This window comes from Neovison vison, chromosome 6 (genome assembly GCF_020171115.1).
Source record: "Neovison vison isolate M4711 chromosome 6, ASM_NN_V1, whole genome shotgun sequence".
In the NCBI taxonomy this organism is placed as follows: domain Eukaryota; kingdom Metazoa; phylum Chordata; class Mammalia; order Carnivora; family Mustelidae; genus Neogale; species Neogale vison.
The window spans coordinates 138,181,318-138,200,938 of NC_058096.1; the positions used below are offsets into that span (position 1 = coordinate 138,181,318).

The 19,621-nt window shown below is 39.7% G+C and overlaps 1 protein-coding gene across 3 annotated transcripts in view; it reads right to left on the reverse strand.

The window, feature by feature from the left end:
• ULK4 (unc-51 like kinase 4) overlaps nt 1-19,621 on the reverse strand; it is a 672,337-nt gene that overhangs the window by 644,817 nt on the left and 7,899 nt on the right. For 2 of the 3 annotated variants that reach the window (XM_044252435.1, XM_044252437.1), the window contains exons 3-11: nt 17,107-17,206; nt 12,534-12,673; nt 9,701-9,863; nt 7,350-7,451; nt 6,274-6,357; nt 4,537-4,612; nt 2,530-2,622; nt 376-491; nt 153-222 (exon numbers count right to left, since the gene is read on the reverse strand). In XM_044252435.1, the coding sequence (XP_044108370.1) occupies nt 153-222; nt 376-491; nt 2,530-2,622; nt 4,537-4,612; nt 6,274-6,357; nt 7,350-7,451; nt 9,701-9,863; nt 12,534-12,673; nt 17,107-17,206 (944 nt within the window). The remainder of the gene's footprint in view (nt 1-152; nt 223-375; nt 492-2,529; nt 2,623-4,536; nt 4,613-6,273; nt 6,358-7,349; nt 7,452-9,700; nt 9,864-12,533; nt 12,674-17,106; nt 17,207-19,621) is intronic. The other variant, XM_044252436.1, reaches the window with a different exon arrangement.

The following is a 19,621-nucleotide window of genomic DNA, read 5'->3' on the forward strand; positions in this document are numbered from 1 at the left end:
CTTTGAAAGCAGAGAGTGAAAATGGAATCTGGCATTCACATCCCTGTCCTGTATCTCTGCTCAACATGGCTTGCCACCAGGACAAGAGATGCTTTGGGAAGACCCCACTGTCACCTCCCATGGATTCCCTGCTGCTCTGTCATCTTACCCACCTGAGAAGAAACATGGACTCATTCGGTTGACCTCCAACAGTACTTTTAGGCCTCAACTCGGTTGGATTTTCTGTGGCAGGAAAGATAAACATTACCCATAAAGGACCAAAAATATTATGAGCAGAGCAGGATACAGACAGAAACTTAAAGAGAATGGTAACAAAAACTAGAAACCCTTAAAAAGTATCATCTGTGACACGAACGTGCTGTATTGAGAGCTCACCTAGTCTGAAAGAGTGACTTAATCGCTGACCGCTCTTCTCCCCCTTGGCTTGTCCGCTCGGAGGCTTCAAAAACTCCTTGCGATCTTGTGTCCCAGAAAGCTCCATCACTTTCCTGCTGTTCAACAGGAGAAAGGCAACACGATCAAATTTACTTTTGAGTTTTCTAGAATTTTCTGTGCAGAACAAGAGAGGGGAAAAGATCATTAAATTACAGGTAACATCTGGCAAAGCTATGGGGTTGGAAAGTATAGTCACAGAGTGGCTAAAATGAGCACTTACAATACCAAAGGCATTGTATGGAGTATATAAACCTTATCTCTGAAAAATAAACACAGCACGCAGACTGGAGAAAGAAACCAAAACTCAAAGTACCTATAAGTACCTTGAGTACCTATAACTCAAAGTACCTATAAACCCACAGTGAGTTTCCCTTTTGCCCCTTCCAGTATGGCCTGGCCTAGCCTCTAAGGCAATGAGTACAGACAAGAGGACCCCTCAAGAGAATCTTCGTAGTTCTGTTCTACAGAATAAGAAAAGGGACCTCTAAGGGGAAATTCCCTGGTTTGTTTTTGGTTTTTTCAATTTTTTTTTCTTTTTCCATTTTATTGTGTTCCACCCTCCAGGTAATCCTGCAGCAGCTACCTGGCAAAGCAGCAGCTTCTAGCTGGTGCCTAAAACTGAGGGAGGGGGATCTTCTCTAATCAGATAGCTAGGATCCCAAGAACATAAAGCAAATCCCTGTTGCTCTGTTCTTTCTTTCTCCTGTCTTGCTGTCCTCCTGTCACTTGGCCCCAAATACCTGCAGCAAAACATAAAAATTATAACATAGCGTGACTAAGTAGGGTTTATTGTGGGATTACAAGGCTGTTTCAATATTTGAAAACCAATGTATGTAAGAGTCCATAATCAGAGTCTCAAGAAAAAAATGCATGTGATCTTCATCAACTGATAATAAAAGGCATTTTATAAAACTGAATGTTCATTCAAACTAAAAAGAGCAGCTACACAAACCTCCGGCTCACTGTACTTAATGGTGAAAGGCTGAAGGCTTTCATCCCAGAGGCAGAAACCAGGCAAAGATGTTAACTTTCATCACTACTGATTCAACATCTTACAGGAAAGAAAAAAAAAAAAAAGGCTCTGCAAGGGCAATAAGGCAAGAAAAGAAATCAAAAGCACAGAGATTAAAAGGGAAGATGACAAACTAAGGGCAGAGGTGTTCTGTGACTTGCTGATGCAGGAGGACCAAGACCAGGGCCCCGCTTTCTGGAGTTCCCCCAAAGCCTAACACAATGGGGAAAGTATGGTTAAATCTCACTGGATCAGAGAAACCCAAGTTAGGGAGAGACCTTATTAAAATTCAGTGTTCTCCATCCAATACACTGAATTTGCCAAAATGAAAATCAAGAATCGGACACCCATCACTGAATAAGTGGAGAGGGAGGGAAGCTAATTAGCAGAACTTTACTTGACCACTTCTCACCTGGTTCTTAATAAAAATTACTTGTGTAAGTGTCCTGGGCTAAGAAGATTATATAATAAAAATGAGGTATTTCAGTCAGGCTCAGACAGGAGCTAGGTTATGCTGCGGTAATCCACAAATCCCAGTGGCTGGAGTCTCCTAACTTTGTCTCACTCATGCACACAGCCATTGAAGGCTGGCAGGGAAGCAACACTAATCACAGTCACTGAAGACTCATCCTGACAGCAACCCCATTTGGACATTTTCATCCCAGTTACCTCATCAGCAGGAAGAAATGTGTCAGATCTCACACTGGCTCAAAGGTTTCTATGCGGAACACACATCGCTTCTGCTCACGTTTCACTAGCCAAAGCCAGTCCCAGGACCACACCTAACTCAAAAGGGGGAAAGGAAATCCTACTATGTGCCTGCAAGGTGGAACGTGAGTTACATTTGGTGGTCAGAGCTAATGACTACCATACTAAATCACTGACTGGATAATAAACAACTAATGAGAAAATGAACAAAGTTGAGAACACAATGTCATGATTAAATCCTTTAGCAAAACTTAAAAGATTTTCTCCTAGCAAGCAGAGAAATTCATGTCATTGACACTGCATTGATAGAACAGTAATCAGTAAGATCATTTAATAACCATGCCCCCCACACAAAGATAAGCTTATATTACTACCTGATGTTGGAATCCTCAATGCTTGATTCCTGATCTTTCCTAGTGAAGGCATCCTTCCAAAATGAATGCTGCAGTAGGCCTGCCCAAGTTAATCTTTATAAAACAAAAATGTTAAAAATTCTATTTTAACATTATCTACCATCCACAATTCCCAAGTCATGTCCCAACTACATCTACCAGAATTTATGATTTATAAATTTCTCTCTATAAATATACCTCAGCAATTCTTTCATTTAATTGTTTTTAAGATTTTATTTATTTATTTGAAAGACAGAGCACAAGACAGCAAGCATATGGCCGAGCAGATGAGGGAGAGAGTCTCAAGCAGACTTCCCGCTGAGCGTTGAGTCTGACTCGGGGCCCAATTGCACCACCCTGAGATCATGACCTGAGCCAAAACCAAGAGTCAGACATGAACCGACTGAGCCACCCAGGTGCCCCTAGTTTCATTTTAGTATATAATTAATCTCTTAATGAAACACGAAAAAATAATTCATAAACTTAAATAGTAAAGAATTAAAGAGTCCAATAATTAAGTATTAGAAGTTTCAGGGCTCATATTTGACGGAGCCTGATAAAAACATTTTGGGTTCTCAAAAACATTCTATGAATGGAATCTAAAATTAGCTTAAAATTTTAAACTAAATATATCCAACATTATCAATCTATAATTCTGTCATCCTTTATTCTATATACCTTACCTATTTCACACATTTCATTTTGGGAACTTCACTTTTAAAACTGAATTCAGAAATAAAGAAGAAAATTAACCTCATAATTTTACACAGTCACACTTCTGTGTAGAAGCCAAAATGTTATCTAGCTAGTTCACCCATATTAGAATGACTTCAGACCGTGTCTAAAACCCAGACTCACTTTCAAAGCATTAGTTTTTACAATTAATAAAGCATGCTTCTGGTTATAATCATCAGACTAGGAATGGTTAAGCCTAACTGAAATTTCAAAATGAAAGAGAAGATATGATTATGAAATAAAATCACTTTAGGGCGCCTGGGTGGCTCAGTCAGGTAAGCATCCGACTCTGACTTCAGCTCAGATCTTGATCTCAGGGTCATGAGTTCAAGCCCTGAGTTGGGCTCCACACTGGGCATGGAGCCATGTAGGACTTAGTGCACATATAGAAAGAACTAGGTTACAGAGTGGTACCATTTATGCAACTAAGTATACAAGGATATAAACATGTGGAAATGTGAATACACCATCCTAAATTAAGTATATTTGTATCCTATCAAAAGGTGTCTGGAAGATCACAGCAAAATAACAGCAATCCTAAAAGCATCCATTTAAGCAAGAATTAGCAGCTCCTTCTGTTGTTTTTCACTTATACTTACGGACCTTAATCTTAGAGACTGGATTATTTTACATGCTACACTAAACTGACTTCATTTTACACCCTGAAGCAGAGACCCCAAATACTCTTAACTAGAGAGAATAGACTGCTGGCTACCAGAGGGGAGGAAGGCGGGAGGATGGGGGAGATAGGTGACGGGGATAAAGGAGGGCCTTCGCTGTGATGAGCCCAGGATGATGTATGGAACTGTTGAATCCCTATATGGTACACCTAAAACTAATATTACACTATGTGTTAGGGGCTCCCGGGCAGCTCAGTAGGTTAAGCTGCTGACTCTTGATTTCAGCTCAGGTCATGATCTTAGGGTCAGGGGTCAAGCTGCATGTAGGACTTCCCACTCAGCAGGGAGTCTGTTTCTCCCTCTCCCTCTGCCCCTCCCTTCACTCACCCTCTCTCACTTTCTCTAAAATAAATAAATCTTTAATATTACACTGTATGTTACCTGGAATTAAAAACTTTAAAACCCCTGCAAACAGAAAAAATAAACACTCAAAAAAAAAAGAAAGAAATCTGAGTTTATGTTGAGTAATTTGAATAGCTCTCTGTATATAACAGTACTATTTTAGAAGTATGTGAAAAGAGAAAAAGAGGAAAAAGATTCCTCTTCTTCATATTAAAATACTACCCACACATACCTCTTCTGAGGATCCTTTTGAAGTAAACCATCAAGCAAATTAATAAAATCTGAAGAAGCTTTAGGAAGAGAAGGATCTATACATAAATTCCCAAAAGGAAAAACAGGTGATAAGTATAGGAATACATACTCTGCAAAAACATTTAGAGTAACAGTACTCTAAGCACGTATCATGTTTAAGAGAACACTGGATCCATTACTAACAATTACAGCCTCCATTTAATGGGGGTGAGGTGTGGGCATAAAATGAAATGTGTTTTCCTAGAACACAAAAAACATGAATCTCAAAAACTAAGTCTTGACTTCATTTTCTCTTTATTGCATAAAGCCCAGGAAGAACCACAAGCCTGACATGCTCATACCCTTGTCTTTAACTTTTAATTATGCCTCATTTTCTGAGGCATTCTTAATTTGACCAACGTGGCTTCACAATGCATAATAAAAATATTTGCAATCCCTCTTTTCTCCCTCTCCCTATTCTAAAGATTTTTTTTAACAGGAAAATAATAGATAGCACAATATGATGATATTGGCCAATTCCAGTATTCTCCAACTATAAGTTCTTTTTAAATAAGATTATACCACAACCACACTACCAGTCTCTGGTTACAGGTGGCCATGAAGACAATGCACAAACACATCAAACAGAGGGTGTTATTGGGCACTATGGTCACTGTCACAGGAAGACTGCTAAATAAGCCTGGGCCACCACACCTTTGACACCTGCATTTTCAGATTTCTCTTCCCTGCATAAAAATCCTTAACTTACAGGACAGACCCATAATCAATACTGTGAGTATTAAAAACAAAACAAATATCAGAAATCATCATTACAGGAGATAACTTTTGTAGAAACCAGTCATTCTTAATATAAAAGTTAAAAGACAAACAAATGCAGTTTTGTTTTTTTTAGTAAGTACAGACTATTTTCAAAATAAGGTTTTGAGGGTTTTCTCCTCCTTAGAATGGCTCTTGAAATCCTAAAAGAATTCTGTATTCCCAGTTCCATAGATTAGTTCTCTACGTTTTTTTCTTCTAAAAATGTACATTTTTTTATAAAGTCCTGTTTTCACGTGTGTGTCTTGAAACTCCTTTTGTGAGCATGGCACTTCCATGCACACCAAAGTGCTTTACTTTGTATGGTCGGGGTTTTTTTCCTTTTCTTGCCTTAAAATTGTTAGTGGTACATTGTTAGGTTAATCAAAATTCACATGATAAAAGTTCCAATACTTTTAAAATACTACAACTCTATCTAGTTTAAAAAAAGACTAAAAACACGTCAGGGACATTCTTATTCATTGAGATAGAGAAGGACTGACAAATGCCTGGCTTGCCCTTATTTGAATATTAAACAGAAGCAACTACTTGGAACATAAGCACAATGTAAGTAAATGATACATACACAAGATAAATGATAAATGATACATACACAAGAAAGAAAAACACAGAAGGTTGGGTTTTTAAAATCTTTAATCAGACTTATGTTGATATAAGAGCACAAAATAATTTGTGCTTTTAAGTGAGGGAATCTATTAGTAGTACTTTGGTTTTCATTTTAGTGTCTTAAAAAAAAAAGCAAAAGGAATGCTAACATTTCTAAAAGTATCCATCTGAATCTATAAAATGTAAATTTGAGGGATAGGAATTAAAAACTGATTTTAGATAAAAATGTACCATTAGTGTCAGATGAAAACTAGCTGCCTTTATCACAAAAAATAAATAAATAAATAAATCTTACCTTTTGGAATAGGTGGCAAAGGATCCTCATAAAAAATCTTTTCAACTAATTCTGAAAAAGTTTCTGAGAAGAATGGAGGTTTTCCTGAAACCACAAGAAAAACTGCAAAATTAGACAATATTTTGCTATCACTAATAATTCTAAATCTGAACTACAGATAGTTTAGGATTATATAATTGATAGGAAAAAATATAGAGCAAGAACTACTTACTGAATGCTTGGTACAGACCAGGCACACTGTATATTTTTATATTTCTATAATTCAAAACCTATCAGCCTAACAAATATGCTGATGCATTTATGGACCATTGCCATGATCCCAGGACTGCATGGGCCACAGGACACATCTGAATAATTCACAGGCACAAGGTACCTTACAACTTCTAATAACTATAATAATCTAATAATCTAATAAGTAGGCACATTTTTCCAAATGATTATCATGAAAAACACCTATACCTCAGAAGCTCCTTAACGTATTATGTTAAAGATTCCAGATGTATGCATAGACACCAAGAATACAGGAGGAATACAGAGAAAAGCAAGCTAAAACCAGTTATATAAAAATTTGGTGGGATGCCTGAGTGGCTCAGTGGGTTAAGCCACTGCCTTTGGCTCAGGTCATGATCCTAGGGTCCTGGGATCGAGTCCCGAATCGGGGGTCCTGGCTCAGCGGGAAGCCTGCTTCTCTCTCTGCCTCTGTCTGCCTCTTTGGCTCCTTGTGCGCTCTGACAAATAAATAAATAAAATCATTTAAAAAAAATTTTTTTGGTTTTTTTCCCATCTTCCAGGTAAAATTGCTGCAAACTACAGACTTCAATCTTTTGTGTGTGCCCAGCTTGGATTTTTTTTTTTAAAGATTTTATTTATTTATTTGACAGACAGAGATCACAAGTAGGCAGAGAGGCAGGCAGAGAGAGAGGAGGAAGCAGGCTCCCTGCTGAGCAGAGAGCCCGATGTGGGGCTCGATCCCAGGACCCTGAGATCATGACCTGAGCCGAAGGCAGAGGCTTAACCCACTGAGCCACCCAGGCACCCCCCAGCTTGGATTTTAAAATGAACCAGAAAGTAATCACCTGAAAACATTTCATAAAGCAGGCAGCCCAAAGACCAGAGGTCACTGGTGATGGAGAAGTCAGCACCTCTTAAAATTTCTGGCGCTGTATATGTAAGAGATCCTAGAAGTACAAAAAACAACTTTGTTAGGCGTTTGCATCAATCCCCAAAACAAATCTACCTCCCTAGGCCTTCCTGTGTATTCCACTTTTTTAATGGTTTCTAATTTTAAGGTTTCATTTACAAGGATACATAAGAACACAAAGAGGTTTCAAAAACCCACTTGAGTTAAAGGTATGGCACAATACTATTGCATCTTCAGTATATTCTTTTTTTTTTTTAAGGTAAAAATTTAAATAATCAAAAGAACCTTTGATTATAATATTTTCATTAGAACAGGCTAAATTATATAGCAATAACACCCCAAATTCGCACTGGCTTACCAACAAAGGCTTATTTATTACTCCCAATGTCCACCAACACGTCCACCACAGGTCAGCCCAGGGGCCCTGACCCTCAGAATCACTCCAAGAGCCAGGCTGACAGAGACACCATCTCAACACAGGCTTCCATAATCACCAAGATGGGGGAAAGAACATGGCAAACTGCACACTGGCTCTGAAAATGCCCACCTCAGAGTAACTCCCATCACTTCTGCTCACACTTCCTAAACTTTGGCAGGGAGAAGATGCAATCTAGGGGAACAGGCAGTGTTTAGTGAGAAACACTAAGGTGTGCCACATAGACTTTATACAAGTTTAATATTACAAAGAAGTGGGGCGCCTAGGTGGCTCAGTGGGTTAAAGCCTCTGCCTTCGGCTCAGGTCATGATCTCAGGGTCCTGGGATCGAGCCCCGCTTCGGGCTCTCTGCTCAATGAGGAGCCTGCTTCTCCCCCACTCTCTGCCTGCCTCTCTGCCTACTTGCGATCTCTGTCAAATAAATAAATAAAATCTTTTTAAAAAAATTACAGATAAGTAGCATTGAGTTAGCAAGTTCCCTTATTCACTGATGAGAAACTGAAGCCTAGAGGGTCCCCTAACATCTCTAAGTCACATGGTTGAGGGGTTGCAGAACACCCACCAGAATTCCACCGAAAACCCGCCCATCTTCCAATGAGAAAGTTCTTTCCATGAAGCGAGTCATCACCACTCACTGGTGAGTGAGTATATTCCACTGAGGTAAATCTTCCAGCAAACAGTATCCCCAGGGCCCATTACAGCCAGGGCTGCAGTCTCAAGTGGCCTCAGTGTTTAAAGCTCTCCTAGGTGACATTTTTGCTATGCCATCACATTTCATCCATACATTCACTCACACAGCACACACTTACGGAAGGCCTATTTGCCCTTACTATGCCAGGTCCTGAGAAAGCAAGCATAAATAAGACCCCCAAGATGCCCAGGCACCCTGCCCAGGCACATCATTAGTAGGTGTTGAAGGTGAATGTCAGTCTTCCCTGATTAGAATACTAGTTTAGTTAGGCCTGGGGGTTTTGCCTGTTTGTTCACTTTCATATTTCCAGTGTCTAGGACATGTCTAAATTTCTGTTGATTTATGCACTTTCTTCTTCCCTCGACATTGAGTTAATAAACATACTAATGAACAAATGAAGTCCCTACCAACATAACTGCGTGGGAAGAAAATGATTACGTGTGTTAAGTTTGACAACAGATTTACACATGGAACATTACAAAAGAGGGGCGCCTGATGGCTCTGTCAGTTAAGCTCCAACTCTTGATTTTGGCTCATGTCATGATCTCAGGGTTGTGACACTGAGTCCCACATCAGCTCCGCAGTGGCATGGAGCCTGCTTGGATTCTCTCTCTCCCTCTCCTTCTCCCCTTCCTGCCCCCAGCTCCACTCGCACACTCCTTCTCTCTCTAAAAACAGAGTATTACAAAAGGTATCACTTCACAATCGCCCCTCAAGTACAACAACTCTTAACATTCCAGGCCCCAACTCACTAGCAAAACCACCTCCCAAAAATGCACCCTAACAATCTCCCTTAATTTCAGAATATCAGCAGCTCATCAATGCTGAAAAAATATCTACTGAGCCTATAGTGTGTGGCAGGCACTGTTCTAAGTACTTAGGATACAGAAGGAAGCAGGACAAAATGGCCATCCCCATGTTCAATGAGTGGTGACGTAGAAAGCCAAGGATAGAATACAAGCTTTGTTAGAGATTCCCTGTACTTTACACAGTATTGGACCTATGCGAAAACCTTTGGGCTATGGACAAAGCCATTCCCATACCCAGACTTCTACTGTTATTTTCAATATATTAATTTGACTGGCAAAAACACAAAGTCGACATTATCTCCTAAACACAATGACTTGGGCAGTATTCTGATCTGTAAGCTCTCCACATACCTTTGGCTCTACTTTTTACAGTTTTCTTCAGTACATTTTCCCCACTATCACCTCCGCCTTCTTCTGCTGCCACCAAAGCAAAGAACTCATCCAAATTTTCACCTTCTACTTTGGCCAAGCAAAAATTACTAAACTTCAATGTGCCAGGCCCTTCCAAGAGTATCTATGAAGATGAGAAAATACAGGTGTTCAGAAACCAGTCCCATTTGCACTCCCCTTCAGTCCCTCTTCAAATCCCGCTGAAGATCTTGGAGCACTGGCCTTCTTGCTTCATCCTACTCAAAAAATTAAAGGCATACAAATTTTTTAAAGCGGCTAAAGAAATAAAATGCAATATTTTAATAATAGGATCAAATATTAAGCTGCCCATGCTCAGATGTATACAATGAACACATCATAACCACAGAAGGAAACCACATGCCTTTGGGAAAGATAAAGAACAGTGTATACGGAACAATTCATCCTCGCCAATCCTCCATCACAGCTGTAGGAGGATTTGAAAACCTACTTCTCCAAGGTGTTGTTTACTCACAGGCTCAAAACTAGCATTTTGGGGGCGCCTGGGTGGCTCAGTGGGTTAAGCTGCTGCCTTCGGCTCAGGTCATGATCTCGGGGTCCTGGGATCGAGTCCCGCATCGGGCTCTCTGCTCAGCAGGGAGCCTGCTTCCTTCTCCTTCTCTCTCTACCTGCCTCTCTGCCTACTTGTAATCTCTGTCAAATAAATAAATAAAATCTTTAAAAAAAAAAAAACTAGCATTTTGAAGTTAGAGGTCTAGCCCTAGGTCCACCACTCAAGTTCAGACTGGAGAATTCACTTAACCTATCTAAATTTCAGTCTCCTCACCTGTAATTATATTCTCATATGAAGGGATTACAATAATAATGTTTAACAATATTCAACTTTGGGGCACCTGGGTGGCTCAGTGGGTTAAACCGCTGCCTTCGGCTCGGGTCATGATCTCAGGGTCCTGGGATCGAGCCCCGCATCGGGCTCTCTGCTCAGCAGGGAGTCTGCTTCCTCCTCTCTCTCTGCCTGCCTCTCTGCCTGCTTGTCATCTCTCTCTGTCAAATAAATAAATAAAATCTTTAAAAAAAAAAAAAAAACAATATTCAACTTTGTATTTCATTATGTACACCTTCACAAAGCAGCAACTCAAACCAGTAATAAGTACAATACCTAAGAATATGTACTTATAAATAGATGCCATTGATTGAAAACACCAGCAAGTGTCCTAGAAGCTTAACCTAAATATAGTATGGAATCCATTTCCAGATCAGAAAGGAAGCCAATGCAGAGAGAAAGGGAAACTTGCCCAGGGTCACACAACTTCTAAATGTCAGTGTCACCTATGATTCTAGAACTGAGCAGGTTTCATGCCTCTACCACACTGAAGCACGTTTAGTTATGGGTCATTAATTTTTACCAACAAAGAAGCTTTTGACCCATAATGTCACTAATCAAATAGCAAAGCCAAAAAGGTCATTATCAAGCTAAAATAATGGCTTATAATCATATATCGTAATTTAAGAGCTTAGCATCCTAGTTTATAGAGATACTGAGCTCATCATTCACAATATACCTTAGCAGCAGTAACATTTACTCAAAGGACTCAGAGGAGACAAACCATAAGTGACTTAATCTCACGAAACAAACTGTGGGTTGCTGGGGGGAGGGGGGTTGGGAGAAGGAGGGTAGGGTTATGGACATTGGGGAGGGTATGTGCTTTTGGGTAAATTGGAAGGGGAGGTGAACCATGAGAGACTATGGACTCTGAAAAACAATCTGAGGGGTTTGATGTGGCGGAGGGGTGGGAAGTTGGGGTACCAGGTGGTGGGTATTATAGAGGGCACGGCTTGCATGGAGCACTGGGTGTGGTGAAAAAATAATGAATAATGTTTTTCTGAAAATAAATAAATTGGGAAAAAAAAAAAAAGGACTCAGAGGAGAGTTCCCATTCTAAAAGGTACCTCGAGGGGCACTTGGGTGGCTCAGTGGGTTAAAGCTTCTGTCTTCAGCTTGGTTCATGATCTCTGGGTCCTGGGTTTGAGCCCCATATCAGGCTCTCTGCTTGGTGGGGAGCCTGCTCTCCCCTCCCCCGCCCGCCTCTCTGCCTACTTGTGAACTCTGTCAAATAAATAAAATCTTAAAAAAAATAATAATAAAAATAATAAATAAATAAATAAATAAATAAAAGCTACTTCAATAGGTAACTAAAATATGGCACCATGTTTTTAATTTTAAAAAGTATTAATTCAAGGGGCTCCTGGGTGGCTCAGTCAGTTGGGCTTCAACTCTTGGTTTTGTCTTGGGTCATGATGCCAGGTAAGGAGATTAGCTCCACGCTCAGCACACGGAGTCGGCTGGACATTCTCTCTCCCTCTCCCTCTGCCCCTTCTTTTAAGATTTGATTTATTTTTTTTAATTTATTTTTTATATATATTTTGTTTATTTTTTTAAAGATTTTATTTATTTATTAGGCAGACAGAGATCACAAGTAGGCAGAGAAGCATGCAGAGGAGGGGAGGGAAACAGACTCCCTGCTGAGCAGAGAGCCAGAGGTGGGGCTCCACCCCAGGACCCTAGGATCATGACCGGAGCCAAAGGCAGAGGCTTCAACCCACTGAGCCACCCAGGCGCCCCATCCCTCTGCCCCTTCTTGATAGTGCTCACTCTAGCTCTAAAATAAATAAAAGCTTTAAAAGAAAAAAAATTAACTCAATTTCGAGATGGTCTGTATTTTACCTAAATTTTATCTAAAAATAAAAACACCTCAGGGAAAGCACTATAACTTAAGACAGTAGGAGTTAGGAAATGAAAACTTTCATAAATTACCTTGCCAGGAGAAAGGTCACAAAAGAGAATGCCAAGTTGATGAAGATGATGTAATCCAGTAATGAGGTCAACACCAAATTCTCTAACAACATCTTCTGGGAGGTTTTCATCTTGAGCAATAACCATTTCTAAGGAACCACCTGCAAGTTGATTAAAAATCACCCATTTTAACCCACCAACATAGCACAGTGTCTCCAGGAGCTCCCACGATTGGTGATGATACTGAGCCTTAAAAAAATAAATCAGTACACATGGACAGCCTGACAGGGGAAATGCACATATGGATGAACACAGTGGTCCAAGCACTGAAGAGGAATTTGTGTCCGTACTCCAGAGCCAGCTTCCAGAGACTTACTGCTCAGGATGGGAAACTAATCAGTAAGCAAGCAGGAGGGATGCAGGGAGAATCCTTCTGGTGTTATGATTTCTAACTCATCCCTTGGGAACTGAACAGCTACAAAAATTAGTGGTAAATATTAATTCAAATTGTGCATTTAAAACACACCATGCAAAGTATAGCCACATTTACTCCTATACAAAGTTAACCATTTTCTACAAAGTCTGCATGGCAGAAAAAGGTCTTTCCTTAACAGAAAATCACAACCCTTAGAGTACATCACTGAGGAAATAAAACAAAGGCAGACACACTGAATTCTATTCCTATACTCTACCAAGGTCCTGTTCACATTTCTACCATCTAAGTGCCAGGAACAAACTTTTTTTTAAAGCATCAAGGTTCCAACAGGAGCCAAGTTCAGAGGAATATATATAACCCTGCACATAATGTTCTCTCCCCAGAGCACTCTTTTCTTTGTGACAATTGTATAAACCAGGCAGCTAACCTAACTTGGGCTCAAATAAAACTCTTCTCCTTTCTCTTAAGAAAAACAGAAAAAGGAGAAGAAAGAAAAAAGAGAAGAGAAGAAATAAGAGAAAAAAGGAGAGAAGAGAAAAAAAGAAAGAAGAGAGAAGAAAAAAAGAAAAAAGAGAAGAAAAAAGAGGAGAGAAGAAAAGAGAAGAAAAGAAAAAAGAAAAGAGAAAAGAGAAGATAAAAGAAAAGAGGAGAGGAGAGAGAGAAGAAAAAAGAGAGAAGGGGGAGGAGGGTTGGGTGGAGGAGGGGGGCAGGACAGAGGAGGGGGTTGGGGGAGAAAAAAGTCTTGGGGAGAAGGGAGGGAGGAAGAGGGGGGAAGGGGGGAGGGGCGTCCTGGGACGCCTGATGGCATTGGACTCTTGATTTCAGATCAGGTCATGATCTCAGGGTCAGGAGATGAAGCCCAGTCAGGCTCTGTGCTGGGCATGGAGTCCGCTTAAGATTCTCTCCCTTACTGGAAGAGATTATGCTGAGTGAAATCAGTCAAGCAGAGAGAGTCAATTATCATATGGTTTCACTCATTTGTGGAGCATAACCAATAGCATGGAGGACAAGGGGCGTTAGACAGTAGTAGGGAATTTGGGTAAATTGGAAGGGGAGGTGAACCATGAGAGACTATGGACTCTGAAAAACAGTCTGAGGGGTTTGAAGTGGCGGGGGGGTGGGAGGTTGGGGTACCAGGTGGTGGGTATTATAGAGGGCACAGCTTGCATGGAGCACTGGGTGTGGTGAAAAAATAATGAATACTGTTTTTCTGAAAATAAATAAATTGGGAGAAAAAAAAAAAAAAAGATTCTCTCCCTTTCTCCCTCCGCCCCACCCCATCTCCCAATGCACCTCCCCCGGCCCCGGGGCCTGCACACACTCTTGGGGGGGGAAAAAAAAAGCCTTAGATGTTATCTGAAAGTTCAGTCAGAACACTATGAATATAGATTTTTTTTTAAGATTTTTATTTATTTATTTGACAGTCACAGGTAGACAGAGAGGCAGGCAGAGAGAGAGGAGGAAGCAGGCTCCCTGCTGAGCAGAGAGCCTGATGCGGGACTCGATCCCAGGACTCTGGGATCACGACCTGAGCCGAAGGCAGAGGTTTAACCCACTGAGCCACCCAGGTGCCCCTGAAAATAGATTTTTTTTTTTTTTGGCAATTTTGATCTTTATTGTAGAAAATACACTATATACATCAGTATTTCTCTACAACTCACAAATATCCATACATATTTTTAGTATATCTGATATTTAATAAACTGATAAATATAATACTTAACAAATTCAAAAAGTAAGCATTATGAATTAGGATTCATGAGTCCTACTGGGGAATGAGAAGTAAGTAAAAGTAAGGGCACAGTGTTATTCAGTACAAGGAACACCGAATATTTATTAAGTGAAGACCATGTTGAAGACTAATAACTGAAAGTCATTAACTTACATAAATTCATAATTTAAAGAGGAAAAGAAGTATTCTGATACTGAGGATACTTGATGTAAGGTTTGGAAGGTTGATTTTGATCAGGATGTCTACTTCAAAGCAAGGAGAAACATCAAGTTTGTATTTGTAAGAATCTAAGGGACTTGTACAAGCCTTAAGAGTTGTTTCTGTGAAGACATTAAATAAGGGAAGTTAAGATTATCTACTCGTTGATCATCAGTTACTCTTTTCCAGGTTGTGTTCTGGGAACAGGTGGAAGGAATATAGAAGGAAGCATAAAAACAAGTAGGCTTCGAATATATGTATGCTGGGAGCAAACACTGTAGGCTAATAAGAGGTTTTCTCTCTTAACAACGATGTGTGAAGTAGGCCTACAAAAAGAACAATTTACAGTGGTAGCAGAAAGCAGAAACAGGAAAATTGTAGAGTCTGATCTAGATTGGGTTGAATCACATTTATTGTAGCCCAGGGTTTAACAAAATCTCACCACTGAAATTAAGCATTTAAATGATATGTTAACCTAATAGCTTTTTTTTTTTTTAATAAATATATATTTTTATCCCCAGGGGTACAGGTCTGTGAATCGCCAGGTTTACACACTTCACAGCACTCACCAAAGCACATACCCTCCCCAATGTCCATAACCCCACCCCCCTTCTCCCAACCCCCCTCCCCCCAGAAACCCTCAGTTTGTTTTGAGATTAAGAGTCACTTATGGTTTGTCTGAATATAGACTTTTTGAAGCTGATTTTTGTTTCAGTGGGTGAGGAACCACTCCATACACCGGCATAAAGTAGTAAAGCTATGAAGATGGTCCGGGAGCAGAAATAACAGCTGAAGCAAGAAGGAACACAGGGAAAGTCTGCTGATCACCTCAAAAGTGTGTTCAACTGAATCCATGAAACAAGATGGGATAGGGAGGGAGACAAACCATAAGTGACTCTTAATCTCACGAAACAAACTGTGGGTTGCTGGGGGGAGGGGGGTAGGGAGAAGGGGGGTAGGGTTATGGACATTGGGGAGGGTATGTGCTTTTGGGTAAATTGGAAGGGGAGATGAACCATGAGAGACTATGGACTCTGAAAAACAATCTGAGGGGTTTGAAGTGGCGGGGGGGTGGGAGGTTGGGGTACCAGGTGGTGGGTATTATAGAGGGCACAGCTTGCATGGAGCACTGGGTGTGGTGAAAAAATAATGAATACTGTTTTTCTGAAAATAAATAAATTGGAAAAAAAAATTAAAAAAAAAAATTTTAAAAAAAAAGTGTGTTCGGGACGCCTGGGTGGCGCAGTTGGTTGGACGACTGCCTTCGGCTCAGGGCGTGATCCTGGAGTCCCAGGATCGAGTCCCACATCAGGCTCCCAGCTCCATGGGGAGTCTGCTTCACTCTCTGACCTTCTCCTCGCTCATGCTCTTTCTCACTGTCTCTCAAATAAATAAATAAATAAAATCTTTAAAAAAAAAAAAAAAAGTGTGTTCAACTGTGAAAGCATTTAAACTATAGTCCCTTCCTATTATTTTGGAAAAAATAAAATGTAAGAATTATTCCAAATAACCTCTTTCAGGATTCAGTTTTATAAATTTGAATTGCCAATATAATGGGTAAGACCCATAAAACTAGAAATTCTATCTTAATATTTAGTGATTCTTTATTATCAATGTATAAACAGAAGTATGCCAACAGTGGTACTTTATCCCTGAAGAGACTGAAACTAAAAGCCCAGATAATATCAATATAGTCAGTCAGTTTTCTCCCTACATACAGTCACAGAAAGTTGTATAAAGCAAGAGCTATAACAAGTTATCTCTAATCATTGTTAGGTGGTAGTATTTGTTGGTTCATCTTTTATTTATTCACATACCTTAAGTTTTTATAAACAGCAAGTATTCTCTTCATAAACAAAAAGATGATCACTTTATAAACTAATGAGCTAACTAATAGCTCCTTGAACTAAAACACTTGGTTTTTATTGAATAAGAAAACTTGCTTGATAAGTTCCTCACTAAAAAATATTTCTAAATTTTTATATAGGCGATGCAGTAGTATTTTATACCAAAATAAAGTTAAGTCCAAATTGAATTTTACGGTCTTCCTCTCAGCAGACATCTTTGCTCTTTATTCTCCCCTAGTAACCAAACATACATGCAAGCGAACACAGTCAATAGTATCAAGTGCTTCTATTTGCAATACAAAAGGAAAATAACAAAACCTACATGTTTTTTCAAAATTACAGGAGGTGGAAATATTTGTAGCACTTCCTACACACACTTACCTGTGCAGAGTTCCACCACTAGCCAGAGATGATTGCTGGTTTCATACCATTCATGAAAAGTTACGATGTTTTTGTGTTTAATTTCATGGGTGAGACGGACCTATAAAAATACAGCATTCACAAACACACATAAAAGAAAATGCTTAATTTTCTCATATTAATCCTCACATCTGTTAAGAAACACCTAAATACACAATTGGGACATGGGTAACAAGATAGCAGAATTTGGTGGAATCAGACAAACTTAAAATGATGGCTCTTAAGGCTGGTGATGTGGAAAAATGCTAATTTAATGTACAGTCTTAGAAAAAAAACTTATGCAATACAGTTTTGTGTATTTATATAAATACATCATTGCAAAAGAAATGTTCATAGGAAAAGGACCAAAAAGAATACGTCAAAATAGCTGCTATGAGTAGAACTGGTAATTTCTACTTTTTTCTATTTTATACATTAAGCACACAGTACTTTTATAATTAGGAAAGAAATAATTTTCAAGGAAGAAAAGCACCTTTACTAAGTAACAATAACCTCAAGTCTCAATAACACAATAGTTAAATTATATAGCAAGTGAAAAATTATTAGCCCAACTTCAAAATGTTTAATTTTATATGATAAAAAAATGACAGCATAATAATTTAAGTGAAAAAGGCAAGAAACAAAATTATGCATTATCAGGATTCAAATTTTTTTTTAAAACTCATAGTAAACAACAGTAGAACCAACCAACCAAAACAAAACAGGGACTACCTCAGGTGACAGCACAATGCAGCCCTTTCTTTTCCCCACCTCTTCTACCCATTCTTCTGGATTGTCCAAGTTTTCTATAATAATGATACATTACTTTTAAAATATTTAAAAGAATCCTTAAAGGATTCTACAATTTTATTCTTTTTTTTTTAAAGATTTTATTTATTTATTTGACAGAGAGAGATTACAAATAGGCAGAGAGGCAGGCAGAGAGAGAGAGGAGGATGCAGGCTCCCCGCTGAGCAGAGAGCCCGATGCGGGACTCGATCCCAGGACCCTGAGATCATAACCTGAGCCGAAGGCAGCGGCTTAACCCACTGAGCCACCCAGGCGCCCCTACAATTTTATTCTTAAAAATACCCTTAGTGGGGACGCCTGGGTGGCTCAGTGGGTTAAGCCTCTGCCTTTCGCTCAGGTCATGATCCCAGAGTCCTGGGATCCATCCCTGCATCAGGCTCTCTGCTCAGCAGGGAGCCTGCTTCTCCTCTCTCTCCACCTGCCTCTCTGTCTTCTTGTGATCTCTGTCAAATAAATAAATAAAATCTTTAAAAAAAAATCCTTAGTGAATCCCAGTGTAAATTCACTTGGGTTATTAAAAGAATCATTACAGTGAGCCCACTGATCTTAAAATGTACATTTCCATTATATCATGAGAATTGCTGTGCACCAAAAACAAGAGTGAATTGAAAACTCAACAAAGATGCAAGAACCTGTCAGTTTAAAAGAATACTAACTTGCCTCAGGGATTTTTGTTTCCTCCCTTCAAAATTCCTAGAAGTATGGAAACTGAAACCATAAAAATATATGCTCTATTAACAAACCATCCAGACTCCAAATTCGTGATCCAAGTGCTTTGAATCCTCGTCCTCTGATTTCCTGACACACACACACACACACACTAACACATACACACACACTCTATTGTCACTCACACTCAACACAGGCTAATGGGCCCATTGATCCACAGAAATACAGAGCTCCCAGTTTTAAAAATGGATAAGTGGTACACTTTAGGAACAGCGGGTGGGCTCGTATTCTAACACAAAGAAAGGGAAATGAATGCACATAATTTAGAAGACAGATGAGAAGAAAAACAAAAATCAGAGTGACCAAGAGAATTTGAGGAGCACCTTATAATAAACTAATACAGGGCCAGAAGAAAATGGGGAAGACACATCGTGAGCATGTTTAAATGGATCTCCATTGATTCAGGCACTGGAAGGGGGAGGTCCTAATGACAAGTAAAGGAGGTATGGAAATTCCAACAGAAATCAGGCCACAGCCCACCCTCCCGCGCTGCCTATCACTCAGTATATGTAAGAGTAAGTACCTACTCTTCCAGATACTGGTTCACCTTGGCACTCTCAATCTTGCAAACCACCCATCTGTTGAAATAATATATTCTTCTTGCTGGATTAATTAATAAAATGTCCTTTCCATGTGGATCCTATGACCTTTAAAGTTAGATATGCAGCCCCCATTGTATTTCTATTGGACTGCATTGTTAGGTTTTGACCAAGAGCTGTAATGTCTCCAAAATCTTGCACACATCCTAGCTCGTGACCACTACCTGTTGACTTTCCAGTTCACTCACGCTAGTACTCCAATTCTGGTTCAGTTTAGACCTCCACACTCTGCACAGACACAAGCAACTGAGGCAGACACAAGCCACACTGACTGATACAGCTTCAGTTCAGGATCTCCAATTTCAAGTGGCCCCAGCCAGTCTGTCCGCCAAGTGAGGATTCACATTTCTGCTTTCCTT